The sequence below is a fragment of the Lissotriton helveticus genome, chromosome 5_1 (genome assembly GCF_964261635.1).
Source record: "Lissotriton helveticus chromosome 5_1, aLisHel1.1, whole genome shotgun sequence".
NCBI classification, from domain to species: Eukaryota; Metazoa; Chordata; class Amphibia; order Caudata; family Salamandridae; genus Lissotriton; species Lissotriton helveticus.
The window spans coordinates 401,238,218-401,261,184 of record NC_136065.1 but is presented as its reverse complement, the minus strand read 5'-3'; the positions used below and the strand labels follow the sequence as shown (position 1 = coordinate 401,261,184).

Sequence of the window (22,967 nt, the reverse complement as noted above, 5' to 3'; positions counted from 1 at the left end):
AAACAATTGTGTGATGAGTCAGTTGAAGAGTATGTGGCTACCTTGAGAGCTTTAGCACCTAAGGGTGAATTTGGTCCAAATGTTGATGATTATATATGAGAACAATTTGTGTTCTATTGTTTTTTAAACAAAAATACAGGAGTGGCTACTTATGTGTGGGAATCCTACTTCGGCGGAAGCAATAGACATAGCTAAAAGTATTGAGAGATCTATTGTTACCTCGAACATGCTGTGCAATCACGCATAGTAATTGCAGACGGCTGTCAATTCTGTTACTAATGAGGAGGTAGTATATTCTATGAGTAACAATTCGACAAATGACAAGAGGGTTCAGAGAAGTCAGAAAGGTTTGTGGGCAACAGATATGTTTTAGGTGTGTGTCCAAGAACCATATTGGAAATAGTCCATCTTGTCCTGTGGTTGGTAGGCGGTGTAACTGCTGCCATAAAATGGGCAATTTTCAAGCCATCTGAAGTAATAACAACAGAGCCAAGATTATTAGCGTGAGTGTGGATGAGTTTCAAACGTACTGTTAACTGTGGATTTGCCCACAGTTGCGTCTCTTGCTTCAGAACAGATAATTAAGGGACCCATTGTGGATGCAATGATACATGGTAAGCAGGTTCATGTAATGGCAGATTCAGGGGCTCCTGCCACCATTTTGGCAGTTCACACATTCTTCAGGTTATGACCAGTTGACACAGTTTTATCTTCTCCTGATATCAATTCCAAGGCATTTGGGGAGCAGGACATAGACCTTCCTGGATTTGTCTTATCCACTGTAGTTTGTTTGGGAAGGTCCAGCTCCACGAAGGTGTACCTGGCAGTAAAAGGGAGAGATATTGTTGATTGGAATCATTTGGCAAAGCTTGGCGTCATCTTGTGTCATAGGCAGGATCACCCTATTGTTTTGGAAGAGCCACATTTAGATTTATTGTCCATGGGGCTTAAGACTGACATTGTAGGCAGGATGTTTTAGTCATATCCTGGTGTGCTTAAGGATGTAGCTGGCACTGTATTGGGGTTTGAGCACAGCATTAGACTTAAGAAAAATGCCTTGCCTGTAGTGCACAAAGTTAGACCTGTGCCTCTGAGTATCAGAGAGGATCTGAAATTGTTACTAGCAAAACTAAGGGAAGAAAAGATTATTGCACCGATTGATGCATCTGAATGGGTATCTCCCATCATTTTGACCAAGAACAGGACTGTGTATCTCAGGTTATGTGTGGACTTGAGAACAGTAAACCAGAATATTGTGTGTTATTGTCATCCTCTTCCACATATCCAAGAAATGCTAGCTAATATTGGTTCCTCAAAGTTTTTTTAATCATTGACTTGCGTTCGACATATCACCAAATTCAGCTATCAGAGGAGTCTCAGTCACTCACTGTCTTTGTGACTCTGTTTGGTGCTTTCATATTCTTGAGGCTGTCTTTCAGACTCACATCAGCAGTGAATTGATGGACAGCTTGTTTGGAGATATGCTGCATGTGCAGGCATTTCAAGATGACATACCCAGGAAGGAAAAAATGAAGAATGTGTACTAGCTTTGCATAAAGTGTTGAGCACTCTTCAGACTAGAGGTATGACTGTGAAACCTAGCAAGTGCCAGCCTCTAGTACAGGAGGTTAAATACTTAAGACACCTCATTTCAGATAAGGGGATCAAACCTTTGCAATGCAGCACTGTGTAAGCAGTAAAATCAGCACCACCCGCAGCTCCCGTTCAGCACCTAGGACAGCCAGGATAACTCTGCACCCAGACTCCAAAGGCTAGGTACAATTGATCTGACTGTTGTGGCCTGATCCTGGGGCCCAAGAGACCTTAACCCGGTAAGAGTTCCACGTAACTCGACCTGCAAGTGATCGATTGTCCCTAGTAGACTTTGCCATTGACAGTAATGTTATTTACATGTTGCGCTTTTTTGTCAATTAATATGATTTAATGTGTATGTTAATACTAATAACTGCAAAGTCAAAAAAATTTCTGTTAATATGAATAAATAAGGGAAAAGTTGATGAAAAAAAGTTGATATAAAAACACTTATTTTGATAAAAGGTTACACTCAAGTCAGAATCAAGTAGCGAACCTTAAGGGTTAACTTTTATAAAGTTGGCATTTTCTTGTCCTAACCACTTGTGCCTTCTGCCTTGGTCCTGGGTCACATGGCTCTGCAGTTGAGGTTTATATATTGCTTACAGACAGAAACACAAAGTGGGCTTAGGTGAGAACAGGATGAGTGGAAGGGGCTGTTCCTAGACCCAAATACATTTGAAAGGTCTTTTGTGTCTCGCACACACAATGTTATCTGACACCAGGACTTTCACCCCAGACATCTTGAAGCCTTGACAGGGGATGAGAAGAAATTTCCAGAACCAGATGTGGGGGGTAGGATATAGTGTCCTTCCACACTCAAAGGCTGGCAGCAGGTATAAATATTGGGCCCTCAGATCAATTCTTCAGAACATTCCAGGAGCTGTGGACATTACACAAGAAGGACTACACTGCTGACAGAGGACTGCCCTGCTGCTTGAGGACTGTGTTGGCATCTGAGAAGGAAGCCTGGATGTACGGAATTGGGTTACTGGTTGAGGGGGGTGAAACACTACTCAGGGAGGAACCACATTCATTCTCAGGGTGAAGTCATAACCAAACCCCAAATTAACCTGTGCTCAACCCTCTAGTAACTTGGCACAGAGCAGTCAGACTTAATTTAGAGGCAATATGTTAAGTAGTTCTGAAGCACTTCACACAGTAATAAAGTTAAAACAACACAAGAAACATATTTTACATCTAACTGCTCCCTGCAAGTGGCTGATGCTGGAGCGCAAAAAGTCAGGCTGACGGAGCTTGCATTGTTTGGCAGTGTAAGTGACAAGGTTTCAGCACCAATGGGTCAGTCTGCAGCCACAAAGAGCCCCAAAACTGAAATTCAGCATCTCTGAGGCCAAAGCAAGGGTCCAGGACCTAAAGGGCACTACTTGGGGGTCGGGGCTAGCTTAAGCCGTATCTGGGTGCTGGCTCAGGTGATTGGTAGCCTGTTTATGTCCCTGTGGCTCTGAAGAGGAGGCCAATAGACTAACCCTTGGCGTCACACTGAGAATCCTGGGTTCAGGTGCAGCTCCAAATCCTTCTGAATCAGGCAGGAGTGCAGGAGGGCAGCAGGGCAGCAATCCCGCAAGGCAGCAGTCCAGCAGGGCAGTAGTCCAAGAAGCCAGCAGTCCAGTAGAGTGGCAGTCCTTTTTAGCAACACAGCAGTCCTGCTTCCTGGCAGAGTCTTCGCAAGTCCAGAAGTGTACAAAAGAGATGGCGTCTGAGGTCAAATATTTATACCAGGTGCCTCCTTTGAAGTGGGAGAAGCTTCTGAAGGTTTCAATTAGAAGTGCACAGGTTTCCTGACCCCTCTGCCATGGATCCAGACTAACTACAGAGGGAATGTAGACCTTTTGTGTGGAGGCAGGACACAGCCTATTCAAGGGTAAGCAATCAATCAATCAAGGTTTATATAGGACAACTACTCACCCGTGAGGGTCTCAAGGCGCTGAGGGGGGCTGCTGATCCGTCTCGGCGCTGGGGCTCAGTCGAAGAGCCAGGACTTTAGATCCTTCCTGAATTGGGTCAGCGACGTGGCTTGCCTGAGGCACAGCGGCAGGGTGTTCCAGGTCTTGGTGGCAAGGTAAAAGGATGTTCCTCTGGTCCTGGTCTTGCGGATCCGTGGGACGGTAGCTATGGTCAGTTTGGCGGAGCGGAGGTGTCTTGTGGGTACGTGAAATGTGAGGTGGTGGTTCAGATATGCTAGCCCTGCGTCCTGGTGGGCTTTATATGCCTATGTGAGGAGCTTGAAAGTGACCCTAGTGTTGACTGGGAGTTCTCATAGGTGTTTGGTGATGTGGCTGCGGCGGGGGATGTTGAGGACCAGTCTGGCTGTGGCGTTTTGAATGTTCTGTAGTTTTCCGAGGAATTTCTGGGTGACGCCAGCATAGAGTGTGTTGCCATAGTCGAATCTGCTGCTGATGAGTGTCTGGGTGACCATCTTTCTGGTTTCTGTGGGGGTCTTTTGCAGCAGATGAAGTGTGTGGAAGCAGGATGAGGAGACGGCATTGATCTGGCGGTTCATTGTGAGCGAGGAGTCCAGTTTGATGCCAAGGTTTCATGTGTGGTCTGTGGGTGTGGGGGGGTGTTCCTAGTGCGGCAGGCCACCAGGAGTTGTCCCAAGCAGAGCGGGTGGGTCCCAGGATGAGGACCTCGGTCTTGTCTGAGGCAGCTGTCTCTCATCCAGGTGGCAACATCCTTCATCCCATTGTGGAAGTTGTCTCTTGTGGATGTGGGTTTGTTGGTGAGGGTGAGGATCAGCTGGGTGTCGTTAGCCTAGGAGACGATGTTGAGTCTGTGGTTCCTGATGATGACTGCGAGTGGAGCCATGTACACATTGAAGGGGGTGGGGCTCAGGGATAAGCCCTTGGGCACTCCGCAGATGATCTCTGTGGGTTTGTGAGAGTAACAATGTTAGTCTAACTCGCTGTGTTCGACTGGCGAGAAAGGAGTGGATCCTGTCCAGGGCTTTGTCAAGGATGCCGGAGTCATGGAGTCCTGTACTGAGGGTGCGCTGGGAGACAGTGTCGGAGGCGGCCCACAGGTCCAGGAGAATGAAGGCTGCTGTTTTGCCCCAGTCGAGGAGGGAGTGGATGTTGTCGGTGGCGGCAAGGAAGGCAGTCTCGATGCTGTGGTTTCTTTGGAAGCCAGATTGGGAGATGTCCAGGACATGGTTGGCATCGGTGAACTTGGAGAGTTGGGTGTTGATGGCCTTCTCGATGACCTTGGCTGGGAAGGAGAGCAGGGAGATGGGTCTGAAGTTCTTGAGGTCTGTCAGGTCGGTGGAGGGTTTCTTCAGCAGAGGGTTCATCTCAGCATCGGGGAAGGTGGGGGTCTCTATGGAGCAGTTGATGGTGTGGCATAGCTCGGGGGCAATGGAGATAGCGGCTTTGTGGAAGATCTGGTGCAAGCAGGAGTCCGAGGGGCTCCAGAGTGGATGCTCTTCATGATCTTGAGCATGTCATCCGTAGTGAGCGGGTCCAGCAGTAAGTAGGGCTGTGCCAAGCTCCACCCTCCCATCCTGCCAGTGATGGCCTATCCAGGCATACATAAGCTCTCTATTGTGTGTGGCTGTCTAGGAGGAAAACACAAAGTCCAACTGTCAGCTACACACAGTCATGTGATCCATTGACAGGCTGCAGGCACTAAATGGCAGGATAATCTCAATTTTCTAAAAGTGCCATTTTCAAAATAGTAATTTTAAATCTGACTTTACCATAAAAGAGGATGTCCGATTACAATTGCAAAGACACTAACCATTAACTGGTTACATTTTTCCATTTGGAAGTTACAGTTTATTAAATGTAATAAGGTAACTCCAATATTATCCTATGCGAGAGGTAGGCTTTGTAGAAGTGAAAAACTAATTTAAGAACTTGTCACTACTGGGACATGTAAAACTTAAAAGTACATGCCCAACTTTTTAAATACACTCCATCCTGCCCTCTGGGCTTTTCAGGGCCTGCCCTAGTGATGATATGTTAGCAATAAAAAGGAAGATTTGGGCCTGGCAAACAGTTTATTTTGCTAGGTCAATATGGCTGTTTAAAACTGCACTCACATACTGCAATGGCATGCCCGAGACAGCTTCAAAGCGCTACTAAAGTGGGTGGCACAATAAGTGCTGCAGGCCCACTAGTAGCATTTAATTTACAGGCCCTTGGAACACACAGTACCGCTTTACTAGGGACTTATAGGTAAATTAAATATGTCAATTGGGTATAAGCCAATTATTTTCACACACGTAAAGGGAAGGAGAGGGTCAAAACAAAAATCAAGTCTATACAACCCCGTATGACAAAACATAAGCCAATTCTACCATGTTTAGAGGAGAGCGCACAGGAAATTATGCTCGGGTTAGCAGTGGTAAAGTGCACAGAGTCCTAAAACCCAATATAAATGGGTTCAGGAAACAGGAGGGTGAAGGCCAAAGGTTTGGGAATGACCTTGCAGACAGGGCTAAGTCCAACACTGTACATGCTTACCTCCATCCAATGCTAACCTGAGTGACTCCAATGGTCTGTTGGCTGACCTCCTGTTTAAGTTAGAGTGATACAACAGGCTCCAGAGGCCTCTTTGGAACTGACAAGCTGACCTGACCGGACCTACTTGGACCTACAACTGGATCTGCCTGAGCCCTGCTGGTCTTGGCTGGAGTGAGCCCCTGATCCCCAAGAGGTGCCCCACAGGTTTTTAGCCCTTGGCTGGCATCAGTCTGAGCTCCTAACAAGAAGGAAAGGTTTGGGCTCTTCCTAACCACAAATGGGTATCTTCATACCTAAGACCCTTCTGCTCGTGATGAGCGCCAATGTGAAGCTTCAATGTAGACCTGCTCTTTGCACTACAGCAACTGTCAGCGACGACTGGCAAAGCAAGATCTGCACTTCTCACTACAGCCTGCAACGACTGCCAATGCAAAGCTCCAGCAACAACCTTCCACGATGCCAGACTGGGTGATCGCGCTCCAGTGACAACAGCACGTGATGCCCCGCCTCCTCTTCACGCTTTAACAACAGCCACCCACAAATCTCCTCCCAGTCCTCGCTGCCTCCTCCACAGCAAACTGAACTCTTCAAGCCAGACTTTGAGAAGGTAACTCTTTCAGCCGACTGATCTGTTTCTTGTATCCGCCCCACTCTCCATCGCGGTCAGCTTGAACTTGTAACTTCCCCCCCGGTCTAGCATGATCAGATGACTTTGAGTGGCTCTTTGTGCTTTTAGGCACTATTTACCATAAAACCTTTTATAATGAGTATCTTCGGGTCTACTGATTGGATTTTTGTGTTTTCACGTTATTATTGTTTGTGAACAGAATAAATATCTTACACATTGCCTCTACGTTAGGCCTGGCTGCTTTGTGCCAAGCTTCCAAAGGAGTAAGCAAAGGTTAATTCAGTGACTTTTGTGGTTTAACAAATAACCTGATTTCTTTTGATTAGTTTAACTCTACTAGTAGGCAGTTAATCCACTGCACTACTTGCTGTACAATAGCGAGAGGATGAATAGGAATTAACACATCTATACTTGGAAGACAGCATGACACGAGTTGAAAAGGGTAATGATAACATAATGAGGTAGAGGCATAGATCTAGACATATGAAATGTATGTACAGTGGACCATGGTCGTGATTGTGGTTCACATCAAACTGTTGATAAGCAAACAATTCTGATGGTGTCCTTATTTCACAAAATGATACACAAGGCAATTCCCCACCATCTGGGAAACCCAATTGAAAAGTATGAATTAATGTGTTTTATATGGAGTGAATGTGAAATAAATACTGCAACAAATAACATTGGCGAAAATGATATCAGAGTGAGTCACTTCTATAGGGATCCGATTGGTCCCGAAGAAAGCCGGGTGAGCAATGGACAATTAAAAAAATGGCTGAAACATGTCGACCTAAACGGATGTGGGGGGAATAGTACTCTCCAAGCATGTCTAATTTTGTCTTTTGCATATTCCAAAGCCCCTTGAGATTAAAGGTTTTAATAGAGGACTTGGAGGCTATTTTAAAGTATAGAGTATGAGCCAAAAAAACATATAGTAAGATAAGAGAGCTCTCCTTTCCACTTTTTAGAGGGTAAGGGCTGAGCCCTTCCAGAGGTATTAGGCGACTCTATGAGGAATTTTAGTGTGATGATGGAAATAGACACCCAAAGTAGAGTACGTTGGGTGGTCTTTCTCCTTTGTTGTAGTTTATTGCAATACAGGGCACATCACAGTCTAGGCAAAAGTCAGGGACCATTATTGCCAGCGCGGTAATTGACCATCCCACCTGGCAATTACGTTTATGTAATGTGTGCCTGTGTTTTGTTTGTTTGAGAAACCGTGACAGACAGATCATTTTCTTGCTTATTTCATTGTTTCGTTTTATTATTTGCAAAGCGCAAATAAGGCCATTACAAACAGCTTTAAGACATTACCAAATATAGCAAATTACATATACCAATACAAAACCTGTGAAAACAAATGCAAAATCAAAGCCACAAAATAAAAGCCTAAAGACACATTCTAAAACATGCTAATCAACCAAGCTTATTAGTGTCATAGAGAACAAGCATTTACAATGCAACGGTCTCGCCTTTGCAAAAGTTAGAGCTATTGGCATTGTAAATCACACATGTTTTATTTATGTGTTGGTTTTGAAAACAGATAAATAAATGGCATTGTCATTTACAATGCCAACACCTTAATTTCTCGAAAATGCGAGACCTATTGCATTTGCACCCTCACGCACACACAGAGAGCCACACGTACACACAGAGAGCCACACACACACACAGAGCCACACACACACACACACACATAGATGTGGTGGTGGTGGATCTGGTGGATGGGGTGGTGTTGGAGGTGGTGGTGGTGGATGTGGTGGTGGATGTGGTGGTGGTGTTGGATGCGGTGGTGGTGGATGTGGTGGTGGTGGATGTGGTGGTGATGGTGGATGTGGTGGGCGTGGTGTGGTGGATGTGGTGGTGGTGGAGGGTGGAGTTTGAGGGTGGAGTTTGAGTTGGAGGGTGGAGTTTGAGTTGGAGGGTGGAGTTGGAGTTGGAGGGTGTAGTTGGAGGGTGGAGTTGGAGGGTGGAGTTGGAGGGTGGAGTTGTAGTTGGAGGGTGGAGTTGTAGTTGGAGGGTGGAGTTGGAGGGTGGAGTTGGAGAGTGGAGTTTGAGTTGGAGGGTTGAGTTGGAGGGTTGAGTTGGAGGGTGGAGTTGGAGGGTGGAGTTGGAGGTGGAGTTGGAGGTGGAGTTGGAGGGTGGAGTTGGAGTTGGAGGGTGGAGTTGGAGTTGGAGAGTGGAGTTGGAGGGTGGAGTTGGAGGGTGGAGTTTGAGTTGGAGGGTGGAGTTTGAGGGTGGAGTTTGAGTTGGAGGGTGGAGTTGTGAGTCAGTGGTGTCTGCAGAAGTGAAAAGATTAAGAAGGTCTACTGGAGAGAGTAACGTGTGTAGAGATGGGAACTTTAGAGATGCGCTAATGTATTTTGTCTTTATGTCCACTCTTTTGTTTGTTTACGTCGTATGTCGGGTTTGGATGGTTTGCCAGGTCTTAGCTCCTCCTCCCCCTCCACCCTCCTCCCCAGCTAACGGCTGCAGGGCTAAGCACCTGGCAATTCTACACTAGGCCAGATTCAAACTGTACCTATTAAAACTGTTCAAGTTAAATAGTAATTTCTACGTAATTAATAATGCGTGGAACCATAACTGCTAGTTAGGATTCCGTCTCCTCTGGTTTTCTCGCGCCTGATCTTGTCTATGCGGCATTATTTCCTCATATATTCTATTCCAAATATTCCGCTTCCGGTCACTTTTCACAAACGGCATTTACTTCCGCACAAACGCCCCTCGGGGTGCACGGTAAGGTCAGTCTGTGTGAGAGGAATGCAGCACGAAACCACATCTTTTGTTCTCTGGAGACAGCCAGGAAATGAATTCTACCACATACCGCGACAAAACCCAAGCAGACTGCGAGCTGGGATGGAAACTTTTCAAAAGCCAGACCCAGGACAGGCAAATGAAAGGCGATGCAAGGCACATTCTCTTGCGCTAGAGTGAGAATCTGCATGTTGCTGGCGATCTTGCCCGCCACACTCACTCCCTTTCCGCCCATCTCAGCTATCTTGCCGTCCGTGTCACAGCGCCTTGAAGATGGACAGTCCTGGGAGATGCAGTGTTGGGGGGGGTAAACCTGCCCCCATTGAACAAGGGAGGTTTTTGTTCCTGTCATCTATTTTGGGCCCCAAGCTGGGTCCACAGATCCAAAGGCTCTGATTGGCTGACCACAACTGAACATTTTCTACTGTAATTGACATTATATGATGCAGGGAATACATTGAGAACAGACAAAAGGAGGTATGGAGAGCACCCCATGATCCACTCGCTCATCTGAGGTGAGGAGGTCCCAAATTGGTTTAATTAAAACATACAAAATTGAAATTCTTCATGCTTTGCAGACCCTGGGCCAGGAGATGTGAACCTCTGAGTAGGACTTGAGGTGTGCAAGCTCTTTTCCTCTGTGTGAGGAAAAAATATGTTTCCCATGTGGGAATGTGAGCCCAGGAAAGGAGGTCAGATGTTTCTTCGAAGTCCATCATCCCTGTTTTGATAGCCAAACACAGGGGGTCACACATAGAGATCCACCAATTTAATATTCATTAGTCAGCCCTTCCTGCACCTCCTGCGACTAGACATATGGGATGCGTCCTAACTGTATATATACCACATCACCAAATAGAAGGAAAGTCATAAAAGTTGGTGCGCAATTTGCAACCACTATTTATGACTTGCCTTTTCCTACATCCCGGCCATAGTCATTTAACATCAATGGAATTGTATCTCTCCCCCACTGATACCTATGCTCACTCTGCCGTCCATTCAAGCTGTGATGAATTCCACAATGATAATAACTACAAACTATGCATTGGTGTCACATAATGTTGTCATAACTTACACCAATCTGCATTACAGTTCTGTGCTTGTTGGTTTGAAAGCCCATCATTGCAAAATTGTAATGCGCACCTTTAAATATCCTAAAAAATCACCAAGTAAAGTACACCATCTGGCTTCTTCATTTCATGCACAAGTTAATTTTGTATTTTATAAAGGGCTATGAATAATCTCATTTAGTTGCTTGTGGCAACAAAATCTGCAAATTGTCTTCTCATGAATCACGGTGGATTGGAAGCACAGAAACCACAGATTTTCTTAGTGATCAGTGTGATTAATCCCACTCTCGAATGAACTCTCAAGCATTCCTTCATTTCAGAGAAGAAGTTAAGACTGTTCAGTGGGTGTCCATGTATCGCATGTGAAATCACATGGCAATGATATTGCATTAAATACACTGGGCCCACACTATGTTGTAAGGTAAGTGAATTATTACTATTCTAAATTTAAGAACAGTAAATATATGCTTACCTTACAATGGATTGGTAGGTCACTTTAGTGGATTCAATATTATTTTAGATCAATATTACAATATTAACGACCTCCATGTACACTGTGTAGTGTCATACAATCAACTATTCTTACATCTGTGTTCATTCTTGAGAAACCGAGAAAAGCTAATAGTCCAGATAGTAGAGAGCAGTTGGAGCAACATCGCTCCTGACTTTAGGAAGTCCAATTATTAAATACAATTAGATTTCTATAATATCTCCTGAGCAACACAGTAGAACGATAAATGAAGATAAAATGAGCCAATCGTAACACTGCTATCTGATCCAGGGAACTGTGCTCAATTATAGATTTTTTTTTTTGGCAGATTTATATAGCGCGAACTCGGCCCGAAGGTATTGGAGCGCTTTACATGAGCACCGGTTATGTTACACAAGGACACATTGATTTTTTTCGTAGGCACAGGGAGATTAAGTGATTTGCCCAGAATCACAGGATGTGGTAACGACCCCGAGGCTCGAACCTTGTTTCCCAGCTCCAAAGTCGGCAATCTAGCCGACAGACCACATCCTCTCCCCTTTACTGTAAAATATAAATTTAAAAAGGCAAACTCTATATAAAAAATGTGATCCTCTATAGATTAGTGTAGGAAAGTGCCTTTTTTGGATGATCAGCCCTCTCCCTCCCCCACAACTTTTGCTCTAGATGCAGTGGTTTTAGAACGGAAAGTGCACTGGGACCTCCTAACTAGGCCACAGTGCCAGTGCTCTTTGCCTCAAATCGTAATGTGAATTGGTGCACCCAATTGGCAAGGTAGTCCAACCCCACCCCCCCCATAAGTCCCTAGTACATGGTACCAGTGGTACCCAAGGCAAGGGAGTTAACCCCGTCGCCGCGGTGCTGATGACGAGCACGGCTCGCCATGCAGCTTGTTGGCTCTGTGCTGATGATGAGCTGAGCTCGTCATGGCCACGCCCGCTCAATGGAACGCCCAGCACAGCGGGGGAATTATCCCCGTGTGGGCATTCCGCAGAGGTCATGAGGAGCTCAGCTCGTCATCAGCACAGCGCCACCGTGCTGCATGACGAGCTCAGCTCGTCATCAGCCGCAAGAGGTTAAAGGAGTTACGAGGGCTGCAGCACTATAGGCGCCATCAAGAGACCTGAGTAAAAGTAGAAATCTGAAGGGATGCTACCACAGCCTGCATCAGTAGCTTAGCCACTCGAGTTCTACTCTGCCCCCACCATATGTAACAGAGTCCCCTCACTGCTGTGATATATGTCACCCTAAGGTAGGCCTCTTAAAGCCCAAGAGGTAGGATGAATTATATCAATGGTACCGGTGTATATATATATGTGCAGACGTGTACCTCTACAGTAACCTTGCAAATCCAAGTTAGCTGTAAGTGAATGGCGATCCATAGGTTAACGTGAACTGGCTAATGGACAAAACGGAGATAGCCAGCTCCAGGATGGCACTGCCGAATATAGTTGTATTTGCTATAAAAAGTTTGCTTTTTCACCCCTGACATGAGTCTCGAGGGTACCCACTGAGTTACTGTGTTCACTGAGCCTTGGTGGGTTTTTAGAGCCATTTGCTGTCAAGACAGAAGTCTGACCTCCTGATGGCAAGCACTATCACTCCCAGAGGACGTGAGACAAAAGGCGTGGGCAGGAAGGAGGTTACCATGTCGCCCTCCAAGGGTGACTAGTGAAAGACTCATCAGGGGGGTGAGCCTTGATTGCTTCACCACCTCTGATATGTAAGTGACTTGTCACCCCCCCGATCCCAGGCACTCGTGTTTGTGGACAGGCGGAAAATTAGGTATGCAGGAGGTGTACAGCCCCAGCCACATCACTAGGGTGGGCTAGTGGGTCTGTACAGCTGTGGATAGCCTGTGCCATCTTAAAAGCAAAGGGTGAACAAAGCAAACACAGACAGATGATGGATAGAGCGCTGAAACTTTTCAGACCCTCACCCCCAGTCACAGATCTTGGTTGAATCCATCATCGTTCTAGCTTTGCTCACCTTAAGTTGGCAGGGTATGCCCAGACGTGTGTCCCTTTCTCACTTTGCCACTGGATTCAAGTTAGCCTGGCTGATCAGGGGTGTTACTCTGCAACCAGTCCCAGGATGCTTGTTTCCGGTCCAGGGAAGACCTGGCTTGGCAATTCGGGCTGGACTGTTCCCATGAGTAACGGGGTCAAGACTGATATGCATATGGCTAAGTTCGAACTGGGGTGGCAAAGTGAGCTAAAGAACAATGATGGATTCAACCCAGATCTGTGACTGGGGGTGAGTTTCTGAAAATTGTCAGCGCTCCGTTCATCATCTCCTTGTGTTTGCTTTGTTTGCCCTAAGTTGGTAGGGAATGCCCAAACGTGGGTCTCTTGCTCGCTTTGCCACTGGATTCAAGCTAGCCTGGCTGATGAGGAGTGTTACTCCTTGGGTTTCCATCTTGAAAAGTCGCAGAAATAGTGGGCTCTGACATACACCCACTGGATGTTGTCACCTCAGGGGTGGATTAGCCACAAAACTAGTAGCCAATTGGCTACTATACCTCACACCCCTAAACAGCCTCTAAATCTAGGATTTAAGGGACACCCCTGACACCAGAATGCAAAATCTGCTCTGAAGAAGAAGGACAAAGAAGAGACCCATGTCAGCACAAGGCAGGACTCCACAAAAAGAAGGCGCAAGCTCTGCATCTGTGGCAACCCCCCTGCACCTGCCTGACTACGACTTATCAAGGATCAGAGGCCAGTACCACAAGGAAGGCAAACCCCTCTGCAACCTAAAGACTTTATCAGGACTCCCTAGGGCTATAGGTACTAGTCCCCTACAGTCAGCAGTCACAACCTGCACTTCCATGATCCAGAGAAGAAATGACCACCTGGCCTCGTCGTGGACCCACTCAAAAGTTACCGGCCAGGTGTCTTCTGTAAAGCGTAGGCATGAACGTCCTTGAGTATCAACCGTTTACAGTGTTCCCCATACCTATGGAAAAAGATTGACCTTGTTGTGACCCTTGCTGGGACCAAGGCTTGTTGGTGGTCTTGCTAATTACTATCTGCTTCATTTGACGTCCCACAAAGACAGAACCTCTGGCATTGTCCCCCCTCCTCTTCTATAGCGCAGTTGTTGAGATCTTGCATCCCAAAGATGGCTTTGTTGGCACGCCAGGTAACTCCAGTTGCTGCAGTCCCGTTCAGCACCATGGATAGCCAGGAACACCTCTGCCCCCGAGATGCCTGAGCTAGGTAGAGCTCTTCTGTCTGGTGATTCCTGGTCCAGGGCTCCACCCCAAACTTCACCTCCAAGGGACTCCTCTGAACTCCCCATGGAAAAATCGTTTTGTCAAGTGTTGTTTTAGACAGCTCCCGCGGCTCCTGTTCAGCACCAAGGACAGCCAAACCACCTCTGCACCCAAACTCCCATGGCAAGGTAAAATGGTTGTGACTGTCAGAGCTTGGTCAGAGGACCCGCAAGACCTTAACTCTGAATGGGTTCCGTTGAAGTCACCACACAAGTGACCGGGAGTCACCTTGTATTTCTCCCTTTGACTTGAATAGCAAAGTTTGACAGCTCTACACAGTATTGATTTTAGTATCACTGTACATTCCATAACTCTGGTTATACGAACTGTACATACTTCATTCTGGTGTCTAAGTTTACAGAAAAATAAGCTCTATTCTTATAAATTGGTATTGGAGTCAAGTCACTTACTTATTGTCATTGTTGGTATTGCAAGTAAGCAAGACTGTCTGCCTTTTTCCACTCTACCAGGACTGAGAGAAGGATTACTAGTGTCGATCCAAGGTCCACTTCTGGGTACTGTGGTAATATTACCTAGTAAGACCCCAGCCATACCACATAATATTTCCACTTTGCTACAATTAGAAATTAAGCTTAACAATGGTATTGGAAACAGTTTTAGGACCTCTATCTGAAAAAACAACAACATTTTGGCCTATAATAGCAGGTTCACTGTGAATGATACTAACCAGCAATTGTGGCACAGGCAGGGGTTTTCCTTCTTTACTGAGAGATACGTAGGTGAAGAACGCACTAACCGCCCGATAGCGTTCTTGGAAGTCCTCTATTAAGGGATCAGCATCGACGAAAACCTCAATCTCCATGGATTTGCTGCTTGTAAAGGTCATGCGTCCCCAAATAGTAATGATACAACCTGCAGAGAAGAGGTGTGTTAATGCATACAGTCTTGCAGAGACAGTAGAAAACTACATATTACATTATTCAGTGTTCTCTGTCACTATGGAGTGTAAGGTGTGATACACTGGCACATCATAGCAGAACAGACGCAATTGTCATTCACTGTTACAGAGAACTGACGGAGTAAAATGGAAGAACAGTTCCAAATTTCACATTTACTGGACCAGAAAGTAATAACATACAGTCCACCAATTATTTCAGAAATGATCACTTGGGAAGAAAATGTATGAGAAATGTGCAATTTCATGTCATTCTAGAGTACCAAATAATTTGAGGACCAGAAAATATAGCTTATATCACAAACCTGGCTTTACCTTTGCCTAATCCTACCTTTTAAGAACACCATTCTGCATTAGGCACACAACTCCTCCTGGCGGAAGTAATGAGCATTCACTACTGTTTCACTGCAAAGGAATTATTGCTGCCCTAATAGGACACCAGTGGCATATCTTTTCTACACTGTTAGCATATCATTTCCTTTACCTTCCACTGATATTTCAAGACGAACTACAGGTTTTCATAGATTTAGTTTCAAGACAAATTAATTCATGAATGAGGATAATTAAATCTTGTCCTACAGCATAAAATGATAAATGTAAGGACACTATTCATTCAAGGTTATCTTGATTTAAAAGAGGGAAATGTAATTCATAAGATTAATATGATGTTGTAAGAGTCAATGATGTACCATGTAGAGTGCAAAATGCCTTTCACTTTAGATACATGAGATTGGGTAATTTGTGACAAACATTATATGAGAAAGGATTTTGTTTAACATAATTCTGATCGTTTCTAACATTTTACTTTGGGGTACAGTGAGGCTTTTCCACTGCTGTATGCAGATGGTAGAGCCATACGCATTATAAAAGTGAGAGCACTAGGGGTGCCGATTAATCAAGGCCTTAGGTACATAGCCTGTGAGGATGAATAGATGGATTTATTATGCCTCGCTGACTACCCCGTATGCCTGGGGACTCTTTGTAGATGTCGCAAGCAGTCAAGGTATAGCCCAAGAAAGATGCTGTAGAATGAGTCTAGATACACCCCAACACTTTTTCCACCCCTTTATGTCTTTTTTCTTTGCCTATTTATTTATTAGGCATGGTTCCTTCCCTATTTCTTCCATGTTCCCCTTTCCTTGTCCCTGTGCCTGTGGTTTGTCCATGACCCTCCTTCCTCTATTGGTATCCACTGTTCAAATGTGCCTCAACATTTCATTGCCAGTTGGCAGTGCTGTCCGGCCTGACCACTTACCTAGTGACGATCTGCTTCCAATGCACTTGTGATCACAAAATGATTCACAGAACTGGCATCACAGCGGATTAGCTTCACACAATACGCGTTACGGCTGGCTCCGGCACAGAACTATACTGGAAGACATGAATTACTTTTCTACACACAGCTCAGCCTGTGTTACAACTCGTAGCCCCACTCCCTCTTCAAATTTTAGAAAGAAGATTTGGCTTTTTTGAGAAGGGGAATGCACTAAATACTTCACTATTTGGTGTTGACGGAGTCTTCAACAAGATGTATAGTCACATATCTAATTTGGAGTGATCTACAAACGAAAAGGCGGTAGTTTCCAAATGTTACTTTATACAGTCTTAGTACGAATGTTTAGCTGAAATTCTAAATTGGGCTACCATTGTTCTCCCAAGAAGATGGGTAAGCCCCTAGAGTGCCTTGACTATGTTTTCAGTTGAAAGGAGCTACAGCTGCGAACATTTCAGATATTACACTTATGTTTGAAATAGATGACAACTGAAGCTGTATATAACGGGAAGGAAGGAAGCACAACACATAATATTGCCCAGAAAAAGGGAAGGCTATTTCTTCTGTCATGAGACCAGCTAGGCCACAACATTATTTGCGGCACGCATTACTTTTCCTAGTCTTCTTTGCCAATCTCAGGCTGTCCTGCTTTGGGAAGTGCCTTAGTTGGAAACTATTACTGTTCAGGTTTTGATGTACAATTTCAAAAGTTTGCACTGAGCTTGTCCAAACTCGTCAGCTGCACATATACTTGTGCCTCATGACTATGACGCATATACACGTTATAAGAACATCTTGGGTCCAGGTTTTTATGAGGTACAAACATCAGTAGGGAAGTGAAGTGGTAAGAACCACATAAATTAATGTCAAGAATTCTTCAAAGTGGTGATGCTGGTAGACAGTGGAATATTTAATAAACAATGGGGTGACCCTGTGTCCCTCAGAATCTGGGTATAGTAATGCAAAAGGTACAATGGTTCTGTCGGGTATAACCAAAATATTTCTTATAAATACAATTCAATTTAAGAACAAGTTATTTTCTGCACAGGATGAATGTGAAAACGTTTTCAGGGAACACACAATAAAGGCACAGTAACCACAACTAAATTGTTTTTTTTTCTAGGTATTAAGATATTTTATATAAATTGCATCATTTATATATACCCACATATGAGGAATTTTGTTGCATACATGGCTGCTAACAAGGTGAAAATTTAAGGTGAATTGTGATCAAGTGACATGGTGTGATCAGTAACACAGTAAGTTATGTTATGTTATGTTATGTTATGTTAATAACATTTATTAGGCGCAACAGCTGCCCCAGCAAAGGGGCAGCAAGTGCGTAATATGTAGAAGGTGATTAAAATATATACACGTTTGGAAGAGGTCAGGGAAAAACAGAAACACAATGATCCTGCAGCTCAGAAACACAATGACCCTGCTGCTCTATTTTATTGAATTTCAGTGGCTTGTGAGCTGGGCCTTGAACTGGACCAGGAGGTATCGTAGACGTTTCAACGCTATATGCGCGATATTATATGGTCAAGGTGGGTCTTCATCAGGACTGGAGTGGGGGTGAGGGATAGTAGCCTGCAGAGTCAGGTAAAAAGTGCGTTAAAGACATTGCGTGTAGAATTACAGTGTGTTCCAATAGCCACAAATACATATCATAGTAGGGGCAAAGGTGGTAACAACTCACCTAACGGTAACCAGAGTAATTCCTGGTTTGGCTCAAGTCAGTGTTGATGGAGGGCCCATCATGTTAATTTCTGGGGGTGTGAAAGTTGCAGTCAGGGTTGGAAGTATTGACCTACAAGTAAATTATAAGGAGCACTAACAAAGTGAAGGGGTGGAGAATTATTTAAAAACCCCCAAGTGAACTTGGGCAGAGATCACCCTTTGGGATTGATACTGGATATACAATCGCTTCTGTGGAAATTACAAACCGAACGCGCTGGTTAATCGGGTCCTTTTTGTGGAGAGAGCCCATCACGTAAGACTATGGGGGCAAGTGAAGGGGATCATTAGGATTGATAATGGATATACAATCACTTATGTGGAAATTACAAACCGAACGGGAGAACGGCTGCTTCGTTGTTTAATCGCGGCCTACTTATGCCTCTGGTCAGGCTTGGGTAGAGTGAAGTGTGCCTTGTCTTACTCAATTTTATTAATTTGGCCCCATGTTCCTTTAATCTGTAATCACATATTTCTACAAGAATTCGGTTTATGTCAGTTGTCTACCTCTTTTAGTTCTTACACTAAACTGGCAAGCATGGTTTCCCTCACTTCTTTAATAAGTGTGCTCTTTATAACTGCCTTTAAAACAACTCACATCATCCCCACGTTTCCTTTGTCATTGCGATGGTAATGTTTTCAAAATAAAAAGAATGGAAATATATCAAACTTATAAAATATCAAAATATCACAAGCATGGCAGATGGTTGCCTCCCCAAGGCTTTCAGACCATTGCCTTTATCAATCTAAAAGGTGTTTGAATTTGTACGCACGCTAGAGTCTGACGACGCATGCTGAACTGTTCCCTCAGTGAGGCCGCATTGGCCACATTGGCTCCGCAGCTGCTCCATGGCCCGAGCAGTCCCCTGCCTTTGGGTGTTTGTTGGCTGTTGGGCACCCCCCCGCATCGGTACCACCTCAGTAGCTGATTTGTGGCAGTGGCCCCCAGCAGCCCCCAGTGACCCCCGACCTTCTGTTGTTTGTTGGCTCCTAGGCACACTGGAGTCGACCTTGGTGCCTGGCCCGGCCGTGAGCTCTTGGTTCTTGGCTCTGGCCCACAGTGTTTGTTCTTAGTGGCCTGGGGATCATCCTTTGGGCCCTGGGCGGTGGCGCCAGAGAAGCGGGGTAGTGTGGAATGTGGTGTCTTATGAACAAAAATACCGCTCCATATTGCTGCTGCAGGCTTTGAATGATTCCCGCAAAACATCCTAATCAGCTAGGTGTGGTCTTTATTGGTGTGCACAAGCTTCTAGTCCTATCAGCGTGGAGTCTGGTGCGTGCACAGTGCATGCTAATATAAGGGTCAATGCCCCAACACACAGGCGCAATAGCAATGGCTTTATTATTGTGTGGAGAACCAGGGTGGCCTGCAGTGGAGTGGAGCAAGATGTGTCTGGTCCCTCCGCATTGATTGTGTCTGGCATCCCCCTCAGCTCTGGTGACCCTCTGCCACAGTGACCAGACCATCAAGTAAGAGTGCTAGATCTCTGCCACCTCTGGTAGCTACCTGGGGGTTGCGGAACCCGCCCAACTAAGTCTAGGTGTGGCTTTTGTTGTATGCCCCTTTAAGAATTCTTTAAGAATTGTTATGGTTCTATTTGTGTTCTGTATTCCATATGTGGGAGTTGGGCAGTGTTGCCTGTCTCCTGCATACTGTGGATGTTCAAGCTGTTTCTCTGCATTAAAGCTTCTCTTCTCCATACAACTGTCTCCTGACCATCTACTGAGATTACCACATAAATTTGGCGACGCTGTGGGATATCTACAGAACTTCAAAATTTTTTTTTAAAGGAAAGTATAATTTTTGGTTGAAGAGAAACTGTTTGAAACAGCGTTCACGCATTTTCAAGGTATTTAATTTATATTGTGTATATAGATTGCACCTGTGCCTGTTTTCCTTTAAATTAAGTGCTTTGATTGCACCAGCGGCAGAAATTCCTCATTTCCAGTGTTTTCTAACCCATTTATAAGATTTCCACAACTCTATTTTCTTCGTGTCAAGCCCACTTTCCTGTTGAGCCTACTTTTATTCTTCGTTTTCAAACAGATTTCAATTTTTATTATTTTCTACACTGTGACATTAAATATTGAAAATCTGTTTTACCGTTTTGGGCTACAGCCGCTCGAGCTGCATTTACATTTGAACTTGACTCTGCGTTCCAAATTCTCTGCCTCCTCGCACACTCATTTTGCTGTCGTCAGACTCCCGAATCCTCTCACAGAGAAGAGTCTCCATTTCCTCACATCGTCATCACGCATCACGCTTTCACGCACCTCGTCATAGCGTGACTCCATGTGTATTGCCATGACAACTATTTCCGATGCCAATACGCACCACAACGCTGTTTTTTAACGCTGATGCGCAAATCTTTCACGAAAAGCATCTGACTGGAAATAAATATTACATTTTACCTGAGCATTTCCGCCAGATACTGACTGTATTAAACAATTGAATCATCTCCGGACTTCATCTACTTGACACCAACTAGACGTCGGTGACTACTTTTCTTATTTTAATTTATTATATTATTATTTCTTCATGCTTTTTCTTCTGTAATGTAATGTATTTTACTCATTTTTAAGCTTCGTTTCCCAGTATTTTATACACTCTTTTCAATTTAATTTAGTCTCTCCACACAAATTCATTTGTCATGGCTAACAATATTCTATCTCCTGCACATTTTCTTCCTATAGCAGGTGATCCCAAAATGGAATGGGATCTATGGTTTCCCACATTTTTAGCTTTTGTCGATGTTGTAGAAGAGGATGGATGTTCTCCTAAAAGAAAATTAGCCTTATTAAAAAATTGTTTGGGTGGCGCAGGTCTTAAGGCACTAGAAAATGTACCTCCTATCGAAGGCGAAGGCGCAGGTGACATGAATGTATTTGATGTTGTAGTAAAACAATTAAGTACTAGGTTTGGGAGAAAAATAAATACTGTTATGGAACGTTTTAAATTCTACTCACGTATACAAAAAGAGGACGAATCAATTGAAAACTATGTAGCTGCTTTGCGAACTCTAGCTGGTTCCTGTGCTTTCGAGACAATTAATTTTGAACAAGTTCTCAGAGACCAAATAATGATGAGAACCAAAAGTAAGAAAATACAAGAACGCTTATGGATGGGTACCGAAACTACTCTTAAGGCTGTGTTAAATATAGCAAAAGGCATAGAACAGTCTGAACTTTTTGTGAGTGAAATTCGAGGTCAAGAAAATAAAAACAAAGTAGTGATTCCTGAAGTTTCAGTAGTAAAAGAACCATTTAATTTAAAAAAACCTTTTGTTCCTTTTAAACCGCAGTTCATATCAAATAAAAAAGAGAATTTTAGGAGGGATGTTAAACCTTTCGAAAGAAGAAATCAGGTAGTTTGTTACAGGTGTGGAGGTGTCGACCATGTAGGGAGTTACAGAGGTTGTCCTGCTTGGAACAAAGTTTGTGTTAAATGCAAACGCTCTGGCCATTTTAGTAAAATGTGCAGGTCATTACAAAAAGTGAATTTAGTAACAGAGGATGAATCTGATATCATCGATGCTCTTGGAATTAACAGTTTGTTATGTGTTGGTGACACTAAATGCAAGGGTTTTCCAAAAGACATAATTTTGCTTGATGCCAATGAAATTTCTATGCTTATTGATTCTTGTGCATGGTACAGCATTATTGGCATGGACATATTTAAAAAAAATTGGAGTTCATCGAAATTGTCACCACCTGATGTACAACCTGGTGGCTACACCGGTCATAAAATTGATTTAGTTGGTTTTTTTTGGGATGACAAGGCAGGAATATTAAAGGCAAGGTCTATGTTGCCACTAATGGTGCGTCTATTCTCAGTTGGCCCCACCAACACGAACTAGGCATTAAGCTTGATCCAAATGCCGCACAACCTGTATATGTCATATCCCATGAATCTGATGTGTTCACCCGTTTTTTAAAAGAAACGTTTCCTGCTATTTTCACCGACAAATTGGGTAAATTTGAAAACTTCAAACATCGTATCATCCTTAAAGACGGAGCCATTCCTGTTCGACACAGGGTTAGGAATGTGCCACTGGCTTATCGTGACAAATTGAAAGTAATCTTATCTGATCTTGTTTCTAGGAAAATTGTAGAACCTGTTGAATCCTCTCCTTGGGTTTCTCCAGTGGTTTTATCTATTAAGAGTAACGGCGAACTTCGTCTATGTGTGGACCTTCGTAGCTTAAATCAAGAAATTTGGGTTGATAGGCACCCATTACCTAATATTCATGAATTAATATCTACTCTGGCTGGTGCTTGTGTATTTTCTACAGTAGATTTAGCAAGCGCTTACCATCAGGTCCTTTTACATGAAGACTCTAAGTTTTTAACTACCTTCATAACACCTGAAGGTATGTTCCAATACTGTCGCATGCCCTTTGGCTTAGCCAGTGCCGCCTCAGTGTTTCAAAGACTTATGAAAGAGGTTCTTGAGGGTTGTGTTGGGGCAATTGCCTTTCAGGACGACATTTTAATTTTTGGTAAGGATTTTGAAGATCATGATAGAAATTTGGGCTGTGTATTAAAACGTGTCCAAGACAAAGGTTTAACTTTGAAACTTTCTAAGTGTAAGTTCAGACAGACCAAGGTGGAATATCTTGGCCATGAAATATCTTCCCAGGGTATCAAACCTAAAGTCAATCACATTCAAAGTATACTCAAGGCTCCTGCACCTTCTAATAGAGAACAACTGGTTTCTTTTTTAGGTCTTACTGAATTCTACAGCA

General features: G+C 44.2%; 1 protein-coding gene across 2 annotated transcripts in view; it reads right to left on the bottom strand.

Moving 5' to 3' along the window:
* ACOT7 (acyl-CoA thioesterase 7) overlaps positions 1-22,967 on the bottom strand; it is a 1,240,110-nt gene that overhangs the window by 166,416 nt on the left and 1,050,727 nt on the right. For both annotated transcript variants that reach the window (XM_078640951.1, XM_078640950.1), the window contains exon 8: positions 14,985-15,169. In XM_078640951.1, the coding sequence (XP_078497077.1) occupies positions 14,985-15,169 (185 nt within the window). The remainder of the gene's footprint in view (positions 1-14,984; positions 15,170-22,967) is intronic.